This window comes from Phalaenopsis equestris, unplaced genomic scaffold (genome assembly GCF_001263595.1).
Source record: "Phalaenopsis equestris unplaced genomic scaffold, ASM126359v1 Scaffold000949, whole genome shotgun sequence".
Lineage (NCBI taxonomy): Eukaryota > Viridiplantae > Streptophyta > Magnoliopsida > Asparagales > Orchidaceae > Phalaenopsis > Phalaenopsis equestris.
Genome location: NW_018165388.1, coordinates 632,139 through 659,143, shown reverse-complemented (window position 1 = coordinate 659,143; position 27,005 = coordinate 632,139). Strand labels below are relative to the sequence as shown.

Below are 27,005 nucleotides of genomic sequence, written 5' to 3'. Positions count from 1 at the left end.
TAAAATTCATATTGTTCTAGCACATATTATAATATCTTATTTCAAATCGGTTAAAATAAGTGCAAATCCTAAATAAAACCCTACTTATACAAGGTTTGAATTTAATTAAAACCTAGTTTAAATTTTTCTTGAGCCTTGCTTAAATATTTTAAGAATCTTACTTGAACTTTATTCAAACCATATTCAAATATTATTAGATTATGTAGAAATTTAGTAGAATATTGTTCAAATCTCATTTAAACCTTCATTCAAATATGATTTGAGATCAAATTTAAACAAAGTGAATTTCAATAAATATTTTATTTATACAAAATAAGTATTTTAATTGGAATAAACCTTTAAATCTCTTAAGCAAATAAATAATGTAATATTTCTCTAATTATAAATATTATATAAAGACAAATGAATTTTTTTTTTTAAACAACAAAAATACAGTAAATCTAAAAGCGGCGCAAGGTGTCGTTGAAACGTCCACCAACAGCAAAACTTTAAACGGAAAAATAAGGTCCACCGCCTCCGCCTTTTTGGGTCGTAAATCCCGACGAACCCCTTTGCTTTTACTGTTCACTTTTCGTACTCTGCAATTTTCGGTTCCCGAATCGACTTCTTTGGAGTTGTTTGCAGATTCGTTTTGAGCTACTCCGATATTCTTCTAGGTTTTTCTTGACAGAAATTGTCGACCTTACTAGTTGTAATGCTTTTGTTCTGATTCATGCTTATTTCCTTTCCTCTTCTAGTCCCGCTGGAGCAATTCGATGGATCCATCTTCTTCAAGCCAACCAGAGTTTGATTATTTGTTCAAGCTTCTCATGATTGGGGATTCTGGAGTAGGGAAGAGCAGCCTCCTTCTGAGATTCACATCAGATTCCTTTGAAGATCTCTCCCCTACTATCGGTGCGTTGTGTGACTCGTTTGTTATGAAATGTGTTCTGTTGTACGATAGCTTCTGCGTAGAATTTTTGGTAGAGTGTAAACCTAGGAGCTTTTCTGCATAGATCTTGCGTGGCACTTGTGTCTCTTTGGATAAATTACCATTTGGGCTGGGATGTTAATGATGAATTTTATCACCATTTGTTTATTACAACAATGCTGGAAAAGGAAATAGCTTTGCAATCGTGAAGTTAAGCAAATTACAGTGATAGCTGATAGATAAAAAACATATTTAGTGTTCAAGTGCTCCAAGTCTTGTGATGCAAACGAACTTGCTTCGGTTGAGCTTATAACCAGTTTAACCTGCATTTTGCTATTCAGAGGTTAGAATTTGTTGAAGAAAGCACTAATGCTTAATCAATCACAAAACCTTCTGAGTACTATGTTCATGTGTTGCTTTTGTTGATGGCCTTAAATTTTCTCTCGGGGTTCTCCAAGTTTTGTTTGCCTTTGGATTGTTTTGGTTGGTTTCAGGAATCCACAAGTTAGGAAACTTAATTTGTGCGCTTTAGTGTGAATTGCCCTTCTTTGTTCAATACCCTTGAAAGGTAAAAAAAAACTTATTTATTCTTGGCACAATTGAAATCCAAGAATTAATTAGAAAAAAATACTTATATCTATAAATCTTCCATTGTTAAATGACTATAGTTACTTTTAAATTTTTTCCCATTAATAAGTTAGCTTAGTACGACAACATCAACAACAACAATAACAACAAGCTTTATCCCAATAAATGGTCTTGGCTACATGAATTTTTTTCTCCATTGCGTCCTATTGAGTGTCATGTTTTCATTTAATTAAAATTAATTAAGTTCATTTTTTATTCAATAAGCCCAAGGTTTTTTAGGTCTACCATTGCCTTTCTCAACATAAAACTAATCTAAAACATATACTCTCCTAGATGGTTGACGATTAATGTGGCCAAACCATCTAAGATGACTCTCTCTAATCTTGTCCGCCACTTGAGCTACACCAACTCTATTATAGACATATTCATTTCACACATTATCTCTAAGTGTCAAGCCACTCATCCACCTAAGCATTCTCATCTCAACAACACTTAACTTTGTTTTATGCTTCTCTTTGAAAGGCCATATTTTGCGTCATAGACCATTGCAGGTCTAACCACCATTTGTTACGTCATAGTTTTAATGATGCAATGCTAAATCCTTTGTTAAAAGCTAACCTAGCTTATCTGACATGCCAATTTTTTCTCCGTACAATTTTCTTTTTATGCCATATCATCTCTTTTATTTTTGTCTTAAATTTTTTTCATTGATTTCTGGGAATTTTCCATCTCCATTCTTGGACTGAAAGTTTCTCTGAATCAAATTCTAGGTGTACTTTTTTACTTTATATTCCATAGGGAAGAATTTTCTTCCGTACCAAATCTACCATGGTGGCTTTGTACATTTGCATAGGCCTTTGTTACCCAATTTTAATTTTTTTTCCATACTAGTGGTTTTATCCAAAGTTTTCTGTAGCAATTCATTTTTGCATAAACTCTTCAATTGTTTATCACGTAGAAAAAGCTTCGAGTACTTAGAAGTTTCATTCAATCTCCATTGGTTATAATGATGGATATTGAATGATTCTAGGCATCATCCAACTATATCGTTCTCTTCTATATTAAAAGTTTTGCTTCAGATTGAATGCATGTTTGGAGATTTTCTATGATAATGTTTTGATGGCTTCATACAAATAGCAATTAGCAAATGAACTATACAAGCTTAACTTATGGAACAATTTAGATATTAAAAAATTTAAAAGTAAACAGTTCAATTAAAATCACACCTATGCCGTGTCCATAAGGAATTTGAATGGCTCATATATCTTTCAGTTTAAGTCTAAGCCTCTTTAAGTTTGTGGTTGTCTATCTTATGACATGGTTCTCTTTTAGGTGCTACAACATTCTCAAGTTTTGTTCTTTTTGTTTTTTTGACAAAAATCTTCCTTTAAGAAATCTGTATCAAAGTTTTTAACTCATAAAAATTTTTCTTATGAGAAAAAGAGATTGTGGAGAATATAAAGATTATAAGATCATATTAGGTGAAAATTTAAGTCTCAACATCGATTATTAAGTTTGAATTTTAAGATGAGAAGTCGGAAGATAAAATATAATGAAACATTGTTATATAGTTAGATAGGGGCACCTGAAATAAATAAAATTATTTTTATGAGTAAACTTCAAGATTTCAAGATTTGGAATGTTCAAGAAAAAGCTAATTCAATGTGGGAGAAAATAACAAGTACTATTGAATAAGGGTATGTTTGGGGCAGCTGCAGCTTATTGAATAATCTGCTGATAAACTAATTAAAAATAATCTGCTGATAAGCTAAGTGCGGTAGATATTACAAATTTTTAATTTTTTTGAAAAAGCCAGACCGCAGCCAGAAAACTGCCACCGCACCCAGACAGGTGCGGTGCGGAAACGCTGTTTTCAGCGTTTTGAAAACGCATTAGCTGCAAAAATGCAGTTTACCCAAACAGGTCAGGTGCGTTTTCAAAACGCCATCGCACGAAATAAGCTGCCCCAAATGGACCCTAAGTGACAAAAGATGTACACAGAGAATTCAAAAAGAATTTTTTTATAAATAAAAATAGTTGGTGGTGAAATAATAATATGCAAGAAAAGATAAAGTATAAGAAATTTTGTTATAAAAATTAGCTTAAATATAAAAGCTTAGAAAACTTGAAAAAATATAAGGTGAACTATAGAGAGTCTAAGAGAACAATTTGTGATACTAGCAATTCGACTTTTAGCGATCTTAATAATAGATTAGATACTAAAGAGGGTGAAAAATATATGTATAATCTAGCCAAATAAAGAGAAAAGAAAAACAAAGATTTAATTCAAGTATAGTGTATTAAAAATGAAAATTAAGATGTGTTTTTTCTTAGAGGGAATATATTCAACATAGGTGGGTAAAATATTTTGATAAACTTTTCAATGAAGTTTCTGAAAATATAATCAACCTTAGTGATCTTAATATTGTTAATAATAATAAAAGTTATTATTTTTACTTTCACATTTGTGAAAAAAGTTGTGGAGACTAAAGAAAATCATGGGTGGAAAATCAATAGAACCTGATGATATTCCAATTAAAGTGTGGAAATATTTAGGAGATATTGGAGTTTTTGGTTTACTAAACTTTTTAATATTATTTTAAAAAACTAAAAAGATGCCTGGAGAGTAGAGAAAGTGTATTTTGGTCCCCATCTTTAAGAATAAAGGGGATGCACAAGAGTGTGCAAATTATAGAGGAATTAAGTTAATGTGTCATACATTAAAAATATGAGAGAGAGTAATTGAACATAGGTTAAGGCTCTGTTTGGTGCAACTGCAGCTTTTCAGCTTTTTAGCTGCAGCTGCGCTGCCTCAGGAAGCTGCTGTGGGGGAGCTGGCTGGGTGGTTGTTGCAGGCACTGTCTGCTGTTTTCAGCTGTGTGAAAACAGCTGTGAGGCAGCTGTTTCTGAAAAAATGACAATTATGCCCCTGTTTAATTAAACTGTTTGGAATAGAACAATGACAGTCTTATATATGATACAACAAAAGCAGAAATTCATTTTACAAACTAAAAATGTAAAAAATAGACTTCTACAACTTTTAGTCAATCCCAGAAGTCATAAATTTGATATTTTTTTTAAAAAATTCAAATAAAAATAATCTAAAATTACGTACAAGTAGTTCATGTTTCACAAAAAAAAAACAAGCATATGCTGCACTAAAAAAAAGGATGATTTACATACATACAACCCAATTCTTAAGTATTTACATGTCTAACACTAACTTTACTTTTTCCGTTTATACCACCCAAATCATTCATATCACATAAAAAAAAACCATTCTTTAAACTTTTAAAAAGTGAAATACAAATTTTCATGGAAATGTAAGGCATTATATATGGTAAAATTGAAGTTTGGGTGTTAGCTCAATTCCTATGTATTTACACATGTAACACCTGTACTTCAATTTTTACATACATAAAATGACAGCATTCTTTGGGTCTTATAAATGTAAAACATAAAGTTTAGATATGTAAAAGAAAGAATATAAAAAAAAGGAAGCTTTACATAAAGAATATAAAAAAAAAAAAAGCATTCATTTACAAAGCTACACATACTATGTATTTAAATATATAACCCCTAAACTTCCAACTTTTACATAAATGCCACCTTACCTATGTATGAAAAGTTGTATCTCTTTTTAAAAGTTAAAATGGTAGTATGCTTTTATGTGATATGAAAGAATAGTTTGGTACAAATGTAGAAAGTAAAGTTTAGGTGTTAGACATATAAATATTTTGGAATTGAGCGGCATTTATAAAAATGCCCTTATCATTACCAAGTCATTTAAAAAGCTAGTTTTTATCAATTAGTAACAATAATTCAGTTACTCGTATAAGTGACATTTGTATGCAAAGCTTTTTGGCTCATGGCTATTTTGCATCATGTATGTTAAGCATTTGATGGCATCTTTACTCTTAAAATGAAGAGCCTGAAACAATGATAAGCACCTCCAATGATGGAAACACATAAACCTTGTCATTCCCAAGTAATTTTATGTATTAAATAGTGTTGTAATAAATACAAATTAAAGAAATATTCTAAAATTATATTTTAGTCTATAAAATGGATATCTTAAAAACACGGAACCGAACATAAATACAAATTATATGTAATAACTTTTCACAAATCAAGATGAATGCTTCACAAATCCAGCTTAATAGCATACATCTCTGAAGCACCATCAAAAGGAATCCTGCTCAACATTGCAATGAATTTCATCCATGATGGATTTCATTGGCATTGCCCAGAGATTAAAATTAAGGAATCGTGCTCAACATTGCATCTGATTTCATTCACAAATCCAGCTTAATTTACAGTTCTAAGGTTAAAATTAAGGTTAAAGTTTTTCGGAAGTAATTAGAATGACGATGTATGTAAATCACGTAAAGGAATCAAGATTCATTTATCACCACAAATTGTTATTGGAATAAATCCAAAAAAATCACACCTTAAGAAATTATAAGTTAATCATCACAATCAGATAGTTAGTTGTCATATTAACACAACACTAGGGAGTTAATATACAAATATGCATAAAAATAGAACAAAAGGCAAAATACTAATATAAGAAATCCAAACATAAAAAGAAAATCACATATCTAACTCATAAAATTGTTTATTCAATCAAAATTCATAATGTACACTCCTCAAAACATCTAATTATAATCTCCTCGTTCCTAAATCAAGTTATGTTTGGCATAAGAACTAATCAATCTGATACCAAACAAATAACCATCAAAACTAGACTAAAATGCGTAGAAACTAACCTGCATACTCGTTAAAACAGATTACACACAGCTGCAAATTGTTGAGAAATGCTTCCCTTCTTTTCTCATCGTTGTAGCCAATCATGGAAGCAATGACATGGTTAATTAAAAACGTGGGCACAAAAAAAATGGCAAGTAAGGTTCACAGCAAAAGCTTTTCGCCGGACCTTTACATTAGCAGTCATCTACTTCAAGAGCAGAATAAACATTTCCGACGAGGCTTTCATGCATGGAGCTCTCAGTGGAAATTCAATAGTAGGAAACAATATACAGAGGGAATAGAGAAGCAAGATGACTTCCGCATGAAGAAGATCCGACATTTTCTCTAAAATGGGCAACTAAAATAGAAAGGATCAGCAAACAGCTCATCATAATCATCAACAAAAGTATAATAAAGAAAGCTAGAGAAGGCTCAAAGGTTTGGTTCTAGTGGATATTTCCTGTCCTTGCCTTGTCATAGGGACTTAATCTCCATTCCACTATGTGCTCATCATAATCATCAAAACTTTCAATGTACATGCAGGAAATAGAGGTATTTTTGGAAAATGGTGAAAAAGTACATGCAGGAAACATCTCTTCCAATTTACAGTATAAACAGAAGCACAATGAAATGCACTGCACACCTAGGCAAAGTGCTGCAACAAAACATTGCTCTTTTTCCCAATGAGAAATTCTTCCTTGATATAATGCTTTTGAAGAAAGACATGGGGTTCAAGCAAGATAGTCTGTTTTTTTTTTTTTTAATCCTGGAAAACTGGTTTGACTCAACGTATTAATTTACTGAAATAATTCTCAATTTTTTTCCTAAAGTGATATTACACCTTTTAGTTGTTGTTAGAGCTGCAAATGAATCAAACACCGGACATGCTACTTGTATCCAGCTCAATTAACAATGTCTGGTTTGATTATGATAGACTAAAAAATAGCTTGATCATGGTTATGCACACATATTTCAGTAGATTTTATGTTCATGAACACCTCGTATTCAACTCCATAACCTAAAAACACACTAGAAATTTTTTGCTTGTTTGAACTCCACACTAAGAATGAGAACATTACCTTGTCCTCCTGCCGCTGATCGCTGAAGCTTATGTCCTCCCTCGAAATCTATGGCTCTTTGCCTTTGATTCTGAGTTGTTCCAACCTCCTCAGAGCAGCTTCAATTGCATTATCTCTTGATTTCACGCTTCTCTCAGTATATGCCTAAACTTCAATTTTTTCAAAGTATATGCCACCATACTACTTAATTATAGGAAGATTTACATACATACCATCTTGCCCATCAGCATAAAGTAAAGCCAACTGCATACATAACACTTAAACATTGCTACTTACAAGACTAGCACTGCAATGAATAGATTTAACCATAGGAAATATCGTAGGAAATATCATTAGCTCTATAAAATGGATATCTTAAAATGGATATCATAAAAATCATAGGAAATATCATTAGCTCTACAAGAGTATATGCCTAAACTTCAATTTTTTCAAAGTAAATGCCACCATACTACTTAATTATAGGAAGATTTACATACATACCATCTTGCCCATCAGCATAAAGTAAAGCCAACTGCATACATAACACTTAAACATTGCTACTTACAAGGCAGAGGTAAAATTCAATTTAACTAAAATAAAAGAATAGGGAAATTTAAATACAAACCACACAACTAAAATAAAAGAATAGGCTAATTTACATATCTAATCCTTTCAGAAGACATTTTTCATTGCTGCAATTGCTGAACAACCGCTGAAGGAGCCGCAGAGATTCCTATATCATGCAGTCTTCAACTTAATCAACACCAAGAAAATAAAAAAGGGAATTTACATACATAGCACCCAATTCTTATGTATTTACATGTTTACACATATAACACTAAAATCTTTATCAACAACCATAACACATAAGAATTACTTTTCATTTTAACCAGACAAGTTAAGTAAAAAGTAAGCGCAACACCAACAATAAAAATCGATTTAAATGTGTAATTTCCATATCAGGCTTTTATTTTGAAAAAAAAAAGAATAGACTCTTCATCAATAGTATTTTTAATAATTTTCAACTAATAAATTCTCAAATTCTTTATTCATAGGCATACTATCTCATCAGTAATTCGTTCTCTCAGCTCTGCCATCTCGCTTGCACCTTCCCCATCAACGGTGAAGGCAATGGAAGCCTCGGTCTCTTCTTCTGTGAAAGACTGACCTAGCCGGTATTCAAATGCTTCCGAATGCACATTTTCTTCATCCTCTTCCGCCAAATGAAAGTCGATATCACTACGGGAATGATGTCTTCTTATGTAATTATGAAGTGTCATTGTAGCACAGACAATCTGTACTTGCTTCGAAAAATTGTAGGGAGGCATATCACGGAGTATCACCCATTTCTTTTCCAGACACCAAAAGTCCTCTCAATTACTCCTCTCAATTACACCAACACCACGAAGCGATGAATGTCGTTTATTAAACATTTCCTTTCTTCCTCGTGTGACGTTACTTGCACGTGCGAAGTCTGATATGTGATATCTCGTATCAGAGAATGACTTTAAATACTCTCGTTGCAATGGGTAACCAACATCAACCAAGTAATACTTGCATAATAAATGGAATAATTAGTACGGAAATTCAAGTTATTTTAGGGATCCTAAGTAATAATTGCATAATAAATTGAACAATTTGTACGAGTTCGATCCCGAGCATACCTGCAGGTGGATGTGGAAAGTTGCTATTAGGATCCCGTGTCGCAGATTTAAAAACTCGACTGTCATGTGCGCTGCCCTCCCAACCAGCCATAACCATAACAAAAGTGAAGCACATGTTAAAGTCGCAGACGTCCATGATATTTTGGGTAGGGCTACCACAACGGCCGATAAATGTCACATTATCACTATTTGGGATACGTGCGTCAACATGTGTTCCATCAATCGCGCCAATACAGTCCTGATGAGTAAATGTTATGTTTGACATATCATTGCTTGCCCTTACAGAGTTAACTATAATGAATTCGAGAGAATACCTTGAAAAAGGGCATATATCGTGCATCACGTGCTATCTCAACCGGTATCTGCTCAAACTTATAATCTGAGGGTCTGATGGCATGAGAGGACAAGCTAACAAGGGCGCTCAATCCGATTGAGAAATACCTGCTTATTGTTTCTGATGAGTGTTGAAATCGCTCCATCGCTCCTCGTATAGACTCATACCACTTGAAAAAAAATACTTTCATGCACAGATTGCATTGGTGCTAGAAAAATACAACAAGATATCGTAGTATCAAAAAAATAATTCCCAGGAATCAAACTAAACGAAAGAAAACAACTTAATAGATAAATATGAAGTTGAAAAAAAATCAGAGTAAGCAATATTTCTAATAATATTCAGCTAATAAGTTCTAAAATTTTTCATTCATAGACATATTATCTCATCAGTTATTCGTTTCTTCAGCTCTGTCATCTTGCTTGCACCTTCCCCATCTACTGTGAAGGCGATGGAAGCCTCAGTCTCTTCTTCTGTGAAAGACTGACCTGACAGTATTCAAATGCTTCCGAAGGCATATTTTTTTCATCTGTCTTCTTCTATTTGCATTCATAGTGATGGGTATCCCTAAATGTTTCCCCTAAATAATTATCATTTACATAAGAGTTTGTGACAATAAAAAAAAATAAATGTTTGCAAGTAATTAGGAAGATACAACAGAGTTCACAAACACAACTCTAGAAAGAAAAAAATAAATAATGCAGTGTAAATGTTCTAGTGATGAAAAATATAAAAAATATCAATTGTTCAAACGATTATGAATATATGCCTCTGCGGGCGGCAGACATCTGCACAAAAAAATCCCTACGGACCGGGTCTTTTAGCAATTCTGCTGCGAACAGATACAGCTCTTCATCTGCATAAATTTCGGCTGTAGTACTTAGGATTTCAAGTGTCTCCGCGATTGTGCTTGAATGAGAAGACTGACATTCTGCTTTGAAACAAGAAATCGCCTCGGATAACTCATTTCTGAGAGAAGAAGCACGAGATTTTCTTTTATCAACAACCCTCTGACGTTTGGAAGTGGAAATGGTTTCATATTCGTTCTGATCTGGGCTGGGGACGTCAACGAAATCAACTGAAGAAATCAACTGAACCTCCAGGGGTTCCCTCCATGGGTTCCCAAATTCACGGCATTGCCAGCGAACCCTGTCTCGCTTGGGCTACATGTATAGTTCCTCGTTGCAACCACTCCCCCAAACATGCAGTCTAGTTTCTCCTCCAATTCAGACTCAATTCCAGAAAGCTTAAACTTTTTTGCAGCAGGCACCACCTACACAAAAATTGATAGACACTCAATTATAACAAAATAGAAAGTTACAAAATAAAAAAGTTTATAAACAAAGCTCACCGCAAGTCTTTCAGCCCACCATTCCTCGGGTGCATCAATTGCTCGCTTTACTGGATCCCAACCAAGACCGGTAGAATCCCTTTTCAATTCCTTCCATATTTTTCATTCCTTCTTCGTTTGGTCCCACTTGTTTTTCATTTGCAACCTGTCATATTCCCTGCCTGTACATTCCTTGAAATTTTTTATAATGTTTTGCCACCTTTATTGAAATGGGTCGTTGGTCGATTTCCCCGTTCAATCTTTTTAATACAAAGATCACAAAATATTATTTTCGTATCTTTTTCCCACAATGCAGGTATAGCAACCTCTTTAGCCTTACTATCCATGTTATTACTATAACAAAACACAGTCATGAAACACAACATTAAAATCAATTAGAAAGTAGAATAAAGTAAAGTTTAGGTGTTAGAGATTTAGGGAATACACAGTTAAATAAATATTTAGGGAATACGCAGTTATAAAATATTGGAGGTTTAGTTAGCTATATGGATGAAACTAGAGTACCTATAGCAGAGTAAGCTGTGCTGAGAGGGTAGTTGCCTCCGTCTGAAGTGTTTGCACCTTGCGCTTAAGCTCACTAGTAAACATATAAGAATGGAGTTGTATGTAAATCTGCCTAAAAATTATAGCTAAAGACTATTATAATGATAGCGAACAATCACTTCGCAATTAGAGATGCAAATTCATGAATGCACAAAAAATCTTTTTTTACAAATTTGAAAATCAAATCTAATTAGGTATTTACAGCCTGAATCAAATTTCTGACAGCAGAATTGAAATCCAAAGATTTACCACATGAGTTTGGTTGAATAATGTATTATCATACACAATAAAACCATATATATATGATAAGGCTGAGCTTTAAAACCTATAAGCAGAAAACAAGAAATGATTCTAAAGAATGCTGAGAAATAGAAGAGGCACAACAGCTAGTTCAGAAATAGTTTGAAGAATTTCGTCAATCATATGTGAAGACGAAGCTCCCATTGGCTGTGGTGCTGGTGGAGGAAGACGAGTGTGGAAGAAGAACGCGGAAGAAGAGCGGGGGGGAAGAAGAAGGCCGAAGAAGAAGAGCGGGGGGAAGAAAGATGCGGTCCTTGTCGAGGAAGAAGAGAGGGGAAGAAGATCGCGGGGAAGAAGAAGAACCTGGTCGCCCACGGGAGGGCGATCCGCAGGAGTCGGAGGAAGAAATCGACCCACTCCGGCGATCCGCGGTATTCGGAGAAGAAGATGGCGGGCTAAAGTGGCGATTCACGGGATTCAGAGGAAGAAATTGATCCACTCCGGCGATCCGCGGGATTCGGAGGAAGAGTGGCGATCCGCGGGCGAGATTGGTAGGAAGAGATCGCGGGCGTGCGGGCGTGCGGGTGTGCGGGAGGGCGGGACGAGGCGAGAAGAAGATCGCGGGCTTTTTCGTGAGGGGCAAAACAAGCCTTTTTCACGCTGCAAAGCTGCGCCGTGTGAAGGATATGGCTTTCCGCTTTTCTTCCGCGTTAGCTTTCAATTGCCGCGAAGCTCCGAGCCAAACATCAAATTATCGCGATTTAGGGCCGCGAAGTCGCAAAAAAGCGGTCCCAAACGGAGCCTAAGATCTGATATAAAGATTTCTCATAATCAGTTGAATTTATGCCGGGCAAGTCTACTATGGAAGCTCTTCATTTATTGAGAGGTTTAATGGAGAAGTGTAGAGAAAATAAGTAGGATCTACATTTGATTGATTTAGAAAAGCCTACAATAAGATTCCAAGAGAAGTTCTTTGGAGAGTTCTAAAAAACAAATGTATTGATATGACTTATATTCAAGTCATTAAAGATATGCATTCTAGAGTTGTTACTTGTGTTTGAACTGTGTTTGAACAGAAGGAGGAAGAAGGAGGATTAACTAAGTAATTTCCTATTTCAGTTGGATTACAAAAGAGATCGACTTTAAACCCATATCTTTTTGCTTTAGTTATGGATGCTCCTACTGGACATTTACAAGAGGATGTATTTTGATGTATTCTTTTCATAAATGAAATCCTTCTTTTGGATAAGACTAGAGAAAGAGTCCAGGAGAAACTTGAATTATGAAGGTCTACACTAGAGTTTAAAGGCTTTTGCTTGAGTAGAATTAAAATTGAATATATGAATTGTAATTTTAGTAGTAGTAGATCTACTGGTAAAGTTGAAATTATTTGTGATCAAATCATTAAAAGGTGTTAACATTTTAGATATCTCGGGTCTATTGTTCAAAGTGATGGTGATATTGATGGGGACGTTAGTAGTAGAATTCAAGTTGGTTGATTGAAGTAGAGGAATGCATTGGGCCTATTGTGTGATAGAAAAATACCGCTTATACTTAAAAGGAAAATTTTGTAAGATGGTGGTAAGACTTGCAATGCTTTATTGCGTTGAATGTTGGCCTTTAAAAGAGAAGCATAAAACTAAGTTAAGTGTTGCTGAGATGAGAATGCTTAGGTGGATGACTGGCTTGGCACGTAGAGGCAAAATGCAAAACAAATGTATTTGTGAAGGGTTGGTGTAGCTCCAAGGGCAGGCAAGATTAGATAGAATCGTCTTAGATGGTGGTTTGGTCACATTAAACATCGACCATCTGATGATTTTATTAGGAGAGTGGATGTTTAAGATTTGACTTATGTTAATAAAGATAAAGGTAGATCTAAAAAGACTTGGGCATATTGTATAAAAAATGATATTAGAATTAAATGAAAATATGATGCTCAATAGGACGCAATGGAGAAAAAGGATTCATGTAGCCGACTCCATTTAGTAGTAGGATAAAGGCTTGTTGTTGTTGTAAGCTTTTTGGTAGTTGATTTCAATGGAATTTTTTACTTGAGGAAGTATGTGAGATCCACCACTGTAAAGCTTGTTGTCAATTAATCTTGTAAACCAATGTAACATTTCACGACCTAAACAATATAATTCTATCCGTCATATGCAAGATTCTAATTTTCCTTGAATTGGCAAGTCATATTGGCTGTCTGGCTTTTACCGATCACATGAATCTGTGCAGTTGGAAGATCGAGTTCATTTATACTCCAGCATATCAAAAGTTACTAAATATTTGTGCTTTACAAAATTTTTTATTTATTTATTTTCTTGACATTGTGCATAAACAGTACCGTCTATGAAAAAAATTTGGTGGAAATGCGGATAGATTGTCAAATGATGTTTTGGCAGGTCTTTTGACCTACCTTTAGTTAAGGTCTTGCAGTTTTAGATATAAATGCAATTACTCTTTTCTGATACCTAATATAATTTTGGCAATCTCTATGGTGTGGCATATTTTATTCATGTTTTCCTTATCTATATTTTTGTAACATATTTCTGTATAGGTGTGGATTTCAAGGTAAAGATGGTAACAATAGGTGGCAAAAAGTTGAAATTAGCTATATGGGACACAGGTATTTAACTACTCATTGCTTTGCGTTGTTTTAATCCACTGAATTTCTGTATGTCCACATAAAATTTAATGTTTTAGAAGCTATGAATTCTGTATTTTTGATTACTACGTTTCCTTCACATTGGTTGGAATTCATTAAGGATTTTGGTGGAGGTGACGTATTTATTATTAAATTAGAAAATGATCTGAAAATATAATTTTGTGTAAATTGTGTAATATTACGCAAATTTTGGCCGCCTATGGGGTAGAATTGGTAGAACCAACAGCTGATGACCTGATTTTATTGGCGTGCAAATTTTGAATAGAACCAATGAGCGAATTTTATTTCTCTTACAAAAAGGAAAGGTTGGCTTCAATTTGTCTCGGTATGTTATTTTGATATACTAACTAAAATTTATGGTCCTGTGTACATTATATATATCGCTTCATGGTCCTATTAAAAATAACAATAGTGCTTTTAGTTTGTATAATATGGCAATTGAAATAAATGGTGGATTATATTTCTTAATGTCCACTTCAATTCAAAACTCAAATGTACACTAACAATTTTCTTTGAGGATGAGTTTTATGAGAGATACCATTGGTGAACACCTCTTTCTTCATTGGCATTCCCACATTTCCTGATATTTTTTCAGTCAGTTTTAGAATATGAGGGATTGATGAAAGGTTAACATCTTAGAGACTTGCAATGAAGTTCATATATGCAAAATCTAACAATGAATTTGCTTTATGTATTGTTAATTTTTGTATTAATAATGATGGAACATATCAGGGGAGTTTTAATAAACCTAATCAAAATTACTAAGGGGGCATATATGACTAGGGAATCAGGACATTCCAAGGGGATGCATAGAAGATTGGTCGAGATATTTTCCAAGTGGATTAGGTTGCCACTGAGAGGATTCTATGGAGTTGAGAAGATTTGGTATAGTATGAAAGAAATTAATATTCTTGAGAAAGCTCCTCTTCTAAGAGCTACAAATTTAACCTATTGAGTGATTTGTTTCTGAGCAATTCAAGTGCTGGCCTAATCGCCAATTGCCTTAGTTGAAATTGCTTTTATTGTTTGTAACTTCGGATTGAATCCCTGATTTCCTGTAAAGATTTTCCTGCTTTTTAAAATTTTTTTTTGCAATTGATGCTCACCTCTTTGTAAAGGGGATGTGATCAGTACGCGAAGTAAAAATTAAGAGGGAATTCTCAAAATTCTTATTATTCAATCTTCAACCTTAAGGTTACATGCATTGGTAAACCGGTCCCTCCTAATTTACAATCTTACAAAATATACCTAGCCTAAACATGGAAAGGAAATAATTCATAAAATGAACTTAAATAGGAAAAGAATAAAATTAATCAAGCAGTTTCCCAAACTGTCTCCAATTAATAGAGAGGTTGATCCTTCTACATTTTCACACCCTCCCTCAAACTGGGTCGTAGATGTTGTAGAAGCCAGACTTGGTATTAAACTTTGAGAAGTTGCTTAACAGGAGAGCTTTGGTGAAGGCATTAATAACTTTTTGGTGTGTCGGGATGTAACTTAGCTGTATAGTTCCACAATTAAGTTTTTTAAAGATAAAGTGTATATTAATTTCAATATGTTTGGTCATGTCATGATGCACAGGGTTCTTGACAATACTAATAACTACTTGAATATTGCAAAACATTTGTATAGGCCTATCATAGGTACACCCCACTTTCCTCAACAATTTTTGAATCGAAATCCCTTCACAACTTTCTAAAGCAAGTGCTCGATACTCTGATTTTGCACTGCTTCTAAAGACAACATCTTGTTTCTTACTTTTTAATGTGGCCAATTTTCCTCACGCATAGGAGTAATAACCTGTGGTTGACCTTCTATCAGTGAGTTCTCCGATTCAACTTGCATCAGTGTAGACTTCTATCTCTCTGTTTCTGATTCTCTCAAATAATAAACCATAATCAGTAGTCTTCTTGAGAAATCTTAGAATCTACTGCACCATCTCTAAATGCTCTTCATTTGGATTATTCATATGTTGGCTCACAATACTGTCAGTGAGTTCTCTAATCCAACTATCATCAATGTAGATTTCTACCATTCTATTTCTGATTCTCTCAAGCAATAATCCATAATCAGGTAGTATTTTTGAGAAACCTTAGGATCTTCTACGCCATCTCTAAATATTATTTATTTGGATTATTCATATATTGTCTCACAATACTAACAAACTATGCAATGTCTAGCTTAGTATGTAAGAAGTAGATGAGTTTTCCTACCAATTTTTGATATTTTCTTTTATCCACAGATATACTTGCTTCACTGCTATTAGAATTCTTGTTGAGATCCATGAGAGTATCGACAGGTTTGCATCCAATCATCCATGTCTTAGTAAATGTATGATGTATTTCTTCTGTGATAAAAGAATGCCCTTCTTGGACCTTTACTATCTCCATAACTAGGATATATCCCATGGTTCCTAGTCCTTGATTTCAATCTCAGTGGAAAACACTTCTTTGGTTTTAAGAATTTCTCTTTCATCATTACAAGTACGGATCATATCATCCATATATACTGTAAATGCAGTAACCTTACCTCCTTGAGTGTGTTTGATGCACCGTGTATGATTGGCTTGACCTTGGGAGTATCCATTAGATCTCATAGTTTTAACAAACTTTTCAAACCATGCTCTTAATGACTTTGCTTAAAACCCTAGAGTAACTTTCCGAGTTTGCATACTAGGTATTTTGTTGGAATTATTATCAAGCCCTAGTGATATCTCCATGTACACCTTACCAAGATCTCCATTTAAGAAGACATTTTTTATGTCAAGTTTAGACAATCCTTATTTCTTGTTAGAGTTTAGTTTGACATCTGATATAAAGGTCTCCCGATAGTCAATCCCATAGGCTTGAGAGAAACCTTTCGCAACCAGTCTTGTTTAAAATCTCTCAATACTACCATCAACTCTATACTTGGTGTTGAATACCTATTTGCATCCAACTGGCTTCTTATCCCTTAGAAGCTTAATATGAGTCCATATGTCATGTTGCTTTAGTGCTTGAATCTCCTCTTCAGCTTCTTTCCTCCATTCTTGAATTTTAAGAGTTTTCATGATGGATTTAAGGATCTATGCATTATCATGGCTAGATACAAAAAATTTATAGTGAGGATAGCTTCTCATAAGCTATATACCCCTGAATTGGATATTTTGTACAACATTCATTGTCATCAACACCATATGAGTAAGGAGATAACTTCTGAGTTAAAGATTTCTCCTCACCCAAAATTTTAGGTGAATGTAGACTCAATTTATGTCTTGAGTAGTTTTATTTTTGCAAGTTGTTTTCCACCTACTCGAAGTTTTTCTTCCTCCTTGTGTACACATGAAGTTCTTTATTATGAACTTCAGGTTGGGTTGGTTGGGCATGCTCAAGTGAAATATTTTCATGAAGTTTTTGGGAGATAGAACGATCAGGTGAAAGAGGGATAGGTTGGAGACAATGTAGGTGTCATTAAGTGCATCCCAAAATTGGTGTTTATTTGCACTCTCCTCCTAAATATCAAATTTGAGATAATATGATTCACTTTTAAAAAAATATGACATCCATGAAGTTTTAGTATTTTTTGGTAACAGACGAGTAGCACTTATAACACTTTTGGTTGGAAGCATACTGAAAAAATACACTTGATGGATTTTGGGTTAAGTTTTGTACGGTTTGGGGAATAGATGTCAAGAAAAGATACACACCGAAAAATTTGAAGTCGTGCTGTAGAAGAGAAAGTTCTGATGTGGGGATAGATATCCATTAAAATATGAAGTTGTGTTTTGAAATTGAGTACCCGGTTAAACATTTAATTGATTTGGTATGTTGGAGTAAGGACTGTTTTCCCTCAAAAATATTTTGAAACTTAATGGAAAATCATAATTGAGTGCTATACCTCAGGAAAATGTTTGTTTTTTATCTTAGCTATCTCATTTTATTATGACATTTCAATACATGAAATCACATGGATCATTTCGTTTTTTGAAAGTCAGGATCCAATGATTGAGTTGAAATAGTTCTTGCATTATTAGTTTTGAGAATTTGAATTTTGCATTGGAATTGAGTTTGAGTTATGTCATGGAAGATTTTGGAAGATTTTAGTTGTTTCAAATTTGTTATTTATTAAGAATACCCTCGTGGTTTGATTATGATCGTCAATGAATGAAACAAACCATTTAGCTCCACTTAGGGTTGTTACCTTTGAAGTTCCTCAAATATTTGGAATCCTATGCAATTTTTCATATTTTATTATTATTTATTGTAAATAATTTAAACAAAAATACACTCCATATATCTCTTTGGATATTTTTACCCCTTGTTAATATGATTATAATAAATGCGTCCTCATGATCATTATAAATGCATATTTTTTACCTCTTGTTAATTGGAAAGCGGAGATGCAGAAGGGGTAAACCACGGGATTAAAAAATTGGGACGACGGGATACACTTGAAGAGCCGTGTTTGCATTTTAATTAAAAACCGAAACATGGTTTAAAACGTGAGTGGCGAATTGTTTGATACAAACACTCAAATTCCGATTCTGAATTGATCGTGGGCCAAAGAGCTGAAACAACTGATGTTTCTCTTTTACTTTTCTACAAATATACATAAATATATATTGGGGCTATTGAAGGAAATTATGACCATTAAGTTCATGGTTTTGATAAAGGTATAGAGTTTAGGGGTAGTTTGGATAAAATTCCTATTCTTTGATTTAGAACTAATCTTCGGATTAGAATTAGACGTCTTCATTCCATTTTTGGTCATAATCTCTATGCACCTTTAGGGTTGGCAGAATTTCTGGCTGCTGTTAACTGTAGGTTTCTGGTCTACTTTTTATGCAGGATAGAAGTCCAACAACATTGTAGTTGTCGCTTGCTCGGGAAGTAGAAGATGGGTTGTTGGTGGGAAGGTTAGACAACAGAGAGAGGAAGCCGACAAGAAGTCGGCTGAGGAGAACCTGTAGCTGCAAGGATTTTCTGCAATGAGGAGCAGAGGAAGGCTCCGTATGGAGAATTTTGGCTGAGGAGGGCTTGCAGCAGGGAGGATTCCGATTGCAGGGAAGATTCTAACTAAAGGGAGGGCCTGCAGGTTGTTGAAGGGATTTTGACGAGTGTTGGAGAGAGCTATGGTTTATTTCTAATCTCTAATTCCATGATGAAAAACTTGAGAGGGAATTCTAGGAATTCTTATTATTTAATCTTCAACCCGAATGTGACAATTTTTTTTTAAAAGCCTAAGGGCTAGTATATTAAAAAGGAAAAGATACAGATAAGTTGTATGAGTGGACCCAAAAGAAGACACCCTACCCACACGGTACAACACACAAAAATTCCAAAAAAAGAAAAGATACTTGTAAGGCCAAAAAACCAAAACAACCAAAATGCGCAAAAAGTTAGGGACGACCCAATTTAGTCCTGCCTCTGCCTCTAGTTCTAGGAAGGGAGCCAGGTAACAAATTGGTGAGGTGCATACCATTACTCGAATTAACCAATGTATCATCCATTAGATTCTTGAGCTCAAGTAGGTCTCCATTCTTCTTCTTCCTCTTGTATGTATAAACCTGTCATTCCTCATTTGAAGACTGACTCATCTGATCAGTGTGTTGGTCAACAGATTGTCGGGCATGTATAAACTGATGAGTCCCTTGCGCCTGACTAACAGTAACAACGTGCTCATTCGGATGAGGTGGTAGAACTGTAGTAGAAAGATTGACAATAGTTATAACCACAAGAGGTTTTAGTATATGTGAAGTATGAGTTGTTGCCTCTGCACCGGATTCTTCCTGAAGATAAGGAGTTGCAATGCTCTTCTAATTATCGGTCCGATCACTATTCTTTGTAGGTAAGGATTTTTCAGTAATGTTTTCAATAAGGTTTGAAGGTGTTGGTTGCTCAACAGAGCCATCCGACATCAAACCAATCGCAAAAACTAAAATAGTATTGTCAGGGGGGTCTTTAGGGGCAATTAAATCAGACACCAATTTCTGTCTGGTGGTAATTTCCTCCACAAGTGGAGCAGATGTGTCTAGAGCAGCGAGGTTGGATTTATCCTTATTCACTTGAGCTTTAGATTTCAAATTACGATGGTGTATGTGACATTTGTCAAAGGTATGCCCAAACATCTTACAGTGGATACAATAAAAATGTATATGTTCCATGATAATTTGTTGTCAATATCCATTATGTGTTGTGCCCAACTAGATTTCAGTAATATCAGGTAAAGTGATATTCACAAGTATTCTGACCACAGAATGTCTGGTTAGATTGAAGGTATGTAGATCTAGCTTCAGAGGATCCCCAAGTATGACCTCAATAGAGTAGAGAACCTGATGATTAAAAAATGGCAGCTTGAGACCAGGTAAACTAAACCATACTAGTACAGTGGGCGATTCATGGTTTGAGTCGAAATCAGGAGATCACTTTCTGCAATGTTAAGATATTTTTTGGAGAAAATCCGAGCGTAATTTTCAACAATGATAAACTGAATCAACACATGTCTCCCATCAAAGAGTCTCACTTTCTACTTGCCTACTAATTTGAGATCATCAAAACTCTTCCTGATAACTTCCATAGAAGGGTGCCGCACTGAAATTTTCTAATAAGAGCGAACTTGCATTTCTCAGTCAATGTTGAAATTTCTAACAATGTTGAAATTTCTATCAGTCAATGTTGAAATTTCTAAATCAGAGAAAAAGAGTGTTGTTTTTCCACCTTTTCTACTTGTCTTCTTAACAAAAAGACAGTCACCTGTGGCATCACGACATTTCTTATAGCTTGAGGGGAAGACAACATCCGACTCCACCAGATGATTACCCACCACGTGGGCGAAGGAGGCTTTGCCAGGTTCAACAGAAGGAGGGAGCGCTATCAAAGCAGGGAGATAGTCCACCTGGTACGACACTCTGATATAAGGCGGTAGGCAAACGCGGCATCGAAGCAGACGATGCTACGAAGATGGAAGCAGGGAGGCGCGAAGACGCGAGCCGTCAGAAGGTTGGCGTCAAAACAAACGAAGCTGAAGTGGAGAGTCGATGAAATGCAGTAAGCAGGGAGACGCGAAGACGCGAGCCAACAATTACATATATAGATAAACTTGTTCCTCTTAACTTACAATTTTACCAAATATGTCTAGCCTAAATATGGAAAGGAAATAATTCTAAAATAAACATAACTAATCAAGGAGCATTCTAAATTGTCTCCAATTAATAGGGAAGCCGATCCTCCGATATTTCGAGTATCCATAGTGGAGAGAGGACTAGGTGGGTTGAGTTGGATGAAAAATAATCTTAAAGAGTTTTAAGGTGGACTCTAGAGAGAGGGAGCTAAATGAAAATTAAGGTACTTATTCCTCTTTTTTTAATCTTCTGATTTTTTCCCTTTAATGAAACAATATTTCTTGCATTCAAACAATATGCAAATTAACACTCATTCAATATGATTTTGAATTGTTTGCTTTACATGCTTGACTGATTGGCTTTTGATATTTCTCTATGGGTTTCAAATTATTTGTTGAGCATATGCAATAAATTCATGTTAATATTAGATATTTTATTTTCAAGCATAATAATAAGTACAAAATAATTGCAATCACCAATGCTTCTTTCACTTTAAAAAAATTATTATTAGTGGAATTTTTATGTGATGTTAAAAATTTAGGTGATATATAAATAAATATTCAAGTTTAGATGATAGATATGCAGACATAAGAATTGAATTGTATTAAAATAAAAATTTCTTTATTGTTTTCATCAATCTAGCGCACACCATAGGTACAATTTGCTATGTGCCTTGCCCCTGCATGGCAAAATGGGTTGGCCACCCTAGCAGAGAAAAATATAGCAATGGAAGCCCTAGTAGAGAGAAAGAAGGGATAGAGATGAGGAAGGATAGCTGAGGAAAAACGTGGGAGGAAATAATTGTCTTATTTTTTATTATTGAAACATAAGGTCACATATATAGAAAAACTGGTTCCTCCTAATTTATAATCTTACCAAATATATCTACCCTATATGAAATGGAAATAATTCTGAAATAAACATAAATAACAAAAGTATAAAAACTAATCAAGGAGTTTCCAATAATAAAAATTAATTAAGTCCTTAGGTGGTCGACCGATCCACCATGAAAAAGAGGCTGATCCTCATGGATTTTCATACTCTACGTCAAGTTGTGTTGTAGAGGTTGTAGAGACTAAGCTTGGTATTAAACTCTGAGAAGTTTCTGAAAGAAAGAGTTTTGGTGAAGACAACGACAACTTGATGTCAGGATATGGCATACCTGTATAATTCCATAATTAACTTTTTCTTAGATGAAGTGCTTATCATTTTCAATATATTTGATCCTATCCTGATAAATAGGGTTCTTAGCAATTCTAATAGCTTCTTGATTGCCACAAAATATTTGTATAGGACTATTGGAGGCACACTCCAATTCCCTCAATAGTTTTTGAATTCATATCCATTTACAAATTCCTAAGGCAAGTGCCCTATACTTTGATCCTGCACTACTTCTAGAAATAACCTGTTTCTTACTTCTCAATGTAACCAAATTTTCCCGAGCATTGGAGCTATAACTTGTGTGGTATCTTCTGTTAGATAGTTCTCTAGTTCAAATTGCATTAGCGTAAACTTCTACCTCTTTATTTCTAGTTCCCTAAAAAATTATTCCATAACTAAGAGTCTTTTTGAGAAACTTCATGATTCTGTACATTTCCAAATGGTCTTTATTTGAGCTATTCATTTTATCTCATAATACTGACGAAGTATGCAATATCTGGCCTAGTATGTGACAAGTGGATGAGTTCTTCTATCAATCTTTGATATTCTACCTTATTCACATATACTTTTATTTCCCCTATTAGATTTATTGTTGGGAACCATTGGAGTTTCAATAGGTTTCCATCCAATCATCACTGTCTTCTTTAGCAACTTTAGGACGTATTTCTTCTGTGATATAATAATGTTCTTCTTGGATCTTGCTACCTTTATACCTAGAAAATATCTCATGTTTTCTAGGTCCTTGATTTCAAACTTAGTGGCAAGCACTTCTTTGATTTTAAAAATTCTCTTTCATCATCACCAATAAGAATCATATCTTTCATTGATACTATTAGAGTATCAATCTTACCTCCCTGAGTATGTTTCATGAATAACATATGATCAGATTAACCTTAATAATATCCATAGATTTTATAGTTTTAGAAAGTCTTTCAAACCATGCCCTTGGTGATTGTTTAAGATCATAGAGAGACTTCTTGAGTTTGCGTACTGGGTGTTTGTTGGAATTATTCTCAAGTCCCGAAGGTATTTCTTTCTACACTTCTTCTTCAAGATCTCCTTGTACGTTTCTTCAAGATCTCCATTCAGGAAGACCTTTTTTATGCCAAGTTCATGTTACTCTCACTTCTTGTCAACTTCTATTGAGAGGAGAAATTTGATAATGTTCAGTTTGACAACTGGTGCAAATATCTCCTAATAGCCAATTCTCATAAACTTAAGTGAAACATTTTCCAACTAGTCTAGCTTTGAATCTCTAATACCACAATCAGCTTTGTACTTGATGTTGAATATCTATTTGTATCCAACTGACCGCTTATCCTGAGGAAGTTTGTAAGAATCCATGTGTTATTATACTTTAGTGCTTGAATTTCTTCTTCAATCACTTTTATCCATTTTGAATTTATAAGAGCTTCATGAATGAATTAAGGAATCTGCACATTATCAAGATCAAATATAAATTCTTTATAGGGCGAGGATAGTTTCTTATAAGCTATATACTTTTGAATTGGATATTTAGTACAACTTTCTTTGTCATCAACACCAAAGGAGGAAGGAGATAACTCTTGAGTTTTAGAATCCTCACTCGAAATTTCAAGTCGTGGTGGACCTGATTTTTGGCTTGAGCAGTTTTGTCTTTGTAAGTGTCTTTCCCCTGCTCAAGGTTTTTCTTCCTCGTGTACACACGAAGTTCTTTGTTATGAACTTCAAGTTGGGTTGGTTGTGCATCCTCAAGTAGGATATTTTCATGCAGTGGTGTTTGGGAGACTTAAGGGCTAGGTGAAAGGGGTAGGTTTTGAGGCTGTGTAGGTATCATTGATAGTATCCAAAAATTGATAGTATGATTGATTTTCAAATCCTAGAGAATCCGAGATTTGAGTTCAAGATAATTTGTTTTGGCTTGAAATGAAATGAGATTGAGGAATTAGACCTCAGACGATTCAGAAGAGAAAAAATTCAATCATTTCGATTTGTTTGAGGGAAGAAGGTCAGATCTATCCTGAAATAGGAATCTGAATTATCTGTGAATCTCAATAATCAGAAATTGGTAATTGACGCGGGAAGGAACCATAGAATACCTGAAATGATGTGGCATCCGTAGAGTTGTAGTATTTTCTAGTAATATGTGATAGTCCTTATAGCCCTTTTTATTGAGGCATGCCAAAAAAAAAAACACTTGATTAATTTAGGATCAAGCTTGTACTGTTTGGGGAATATATACAGACAAAAGACAACAAAAAATTTTGTGTTTTAGTTGAGAAATCCCTGATGTGGGAATAGGCATCCATCATGATGTGAAATAGTGTTTTGAAATTAGAAATTCGATTGATAAATTATTTTGCAGTAAGAAGTACTCCCCCTCAAAAATATTTTGGAGTTTGATGAGAAATCCGAATCGGCTAAACAGCTCAAGATGTCTATTCTTTTCTTTAGCCATCTCATTTTGCTGTGGAGTATCAATTCATAAATTCCTATTGATTATTTTTTTTATTGAAAGATAGGATCCAAGGATGTAGTTGAAATGTTCATTTGTCTTATCAGTTTTGAGAATCTAAATTTGCATTGAAATTGAGTTTGATTTATTTCATGAAATGTTTAAAAGATTTGTGCTGTATCAGATTTCTCCTTCATTTAGAATACTCAAGTGGTTCTAGTGTGATTGTCAATGAATGAGACAAATCATCTCGCTCCACTTAGGTTTGTAACCTTTCAAAGTCTTCAATTAACATAGTGGATAATAGAAAAAGGATTTAGGAGTTTGTATCGGGTCATGGATAAATATTTTTAGTTTGTTTGACAAGTTGATAAATCTCACATTGATAAGTGCTAAGTATTTTTTTAATAAATAAATGAGGTTATAATTTTACAACATAATTGAAATTAAGATTACTCGAACGACAATGTCATAACATGACTTGTTTTTAAACTGACAAACTCAAAAGACTCATATATTAGAGGAAAAAAATGAAGGTGGGACCACTTGTGTTTTTAGAGAGATTTTTCTTGAGCAGGTATAAAGCCTTGATGAATTTCAATACTATCAATCACCTTTCCCGAATCGCAACTTGAAATTCACAAGAGTTCCTAGGAATTTAATAATATATTTCATATTATGAGTAAGCTTACTTATTCAAGTGAAATTATAGTCTAAATGTGAAACATGCAAAAAACAAAAAAGTAACATCCTCAGAGAGCTATATATTTCTTTTTCCAATAATTTTTTAGTGTGATCCATTTGCAAGTTTGACAGATTTAGATGTAGTAGTCTCTTGACAGATTTAGATTGATTGTTGATGAAGTCGATCAGAATCGCTGATAAAGCAATCATACGCCTCATGATGCAGTCACTGATTGTCACAGATGAATCTGATGAGGCGCCTCATGATGCAATTGTCGATTGTCGCAGATGAATTTGACAAGGCCACGCGAAGCAGAAGTCCCCATCACGGTGCTATTGACCAAATTTTTGGTGAGGTTTTTTACTTTTCTCCTAGAGTCTAGGATCTAGTCTTAGGACATTCTTATTGACTATCCTAGATGACTAGTGATTGGACCCACCCTTTTAGAAACTCAAACCAGCTACTGGTTTTTTTTTTCTCTTTTTGCAGAAGCTGCCCCAAACACACCCTAAATCTCCCATTGCTAGCAATATGAGAGAATGATATATTATATTGGCGTGTCATGAGGCTGGTGTACAGTTTAGAATTGACACCAATGAGTTTTTTTTAATGCTTCAAGTTGTTCCTTGGTGAATGGGTCAGTCGAACCATCAAATATGGTATCTGCAATAGCCTTACTCTCTTGATCTTTCTTTCCTTATTTGGGTTTCCAATTTATCGGTTTCACATGGAGTCCTTGGTTAGTCCAACTAAGAATTTGATGGTTCTTTTCTTCTCAATGATGGATTTATACATCACGACATCATGTGGACATTTCCACACGTGTTGAACATATCCAATTGAAATCAATACTTTATCAGGGTGTTGAAATATTAGGTGACACTTAACTCTCCTTGGTAAAGATCATGTAATTTGGTTTTGATCTCGAACAACTCTGTGTATTCTCAGTGTTAGATTCAGTTTTTCTTGGAGCCTCCCATATTTCTTTGGTTGTTTTGCAGAGCAAGAAATTTTCTTCTACTTTAGTAGTCATTAAATTGACTATCCAAGACATAACCATAGGGTCTTGAATCTTTCATGTGCGATGGTTAGGATCAGTGAGCTCAGGAATTGTGCACTTTTCTGTGAGATGTTCCTGTTTTTCTTTTCCACATATGTGCTTAAACATGGATTAGGACCATTGAAGGAAGTAATGGATATTAAGTTTATGGGCTGTGAGAAAGGTAGAGATTTCATAAATAGTTTGGATAGAATTTCTAGTCTCTACTTCAGAACTGACCTCCGAAGTAGAACATTCTATACTGAGATAAGGAAGTTGTCTGTTGCTTGCTGCAGGAACAGTTCAATGGCTATGATAAGGTGAAAAGGTGGGCTTGAAGGCTGGCTAGAGGGATTCCGGCTGTTCTAGGGAGGATTTTGCTTGCTGGAAGGCTGTTGGAGATGCTTGCGTGGTTGTGGGAGCGAGGAGATGAAGCATATTGTTTGTTAATGAAGATGATAAAGCTGATTGATTGTTGATGAAATCGA

At 34.5% G+C, this 27,005-nt stretch overlaps 1 protein-coding gene across 1 annotated transcript in view; it reads left to right on the top strand.

Annotated features, from left to right (window-relative positions):
• Positions 1-459: 459 nt before the first annotated feature.
• LOC110032471 (ras-related protein RABC1) overlaps positions 460-27,005 on the top strand; it is a 43,029-nt gene continuing 16,483 nt past the window's right edge. The window contains exons 1-3 of the mRNA XM_020736116.1: positions 460-656; positions 738-894; positions 13,992-14,060. Coding sequence (XP_020591775.1) covers positions 756-894; positions 13,992-14,060 — 208 coding nt within the window. The 5' untranslated portion in view covers positions 460-656; positions 738-755. The remainder of the gene's footprint in view (positions 657-737; positions 895-13,991; positions 14,061-27,005) is intronic.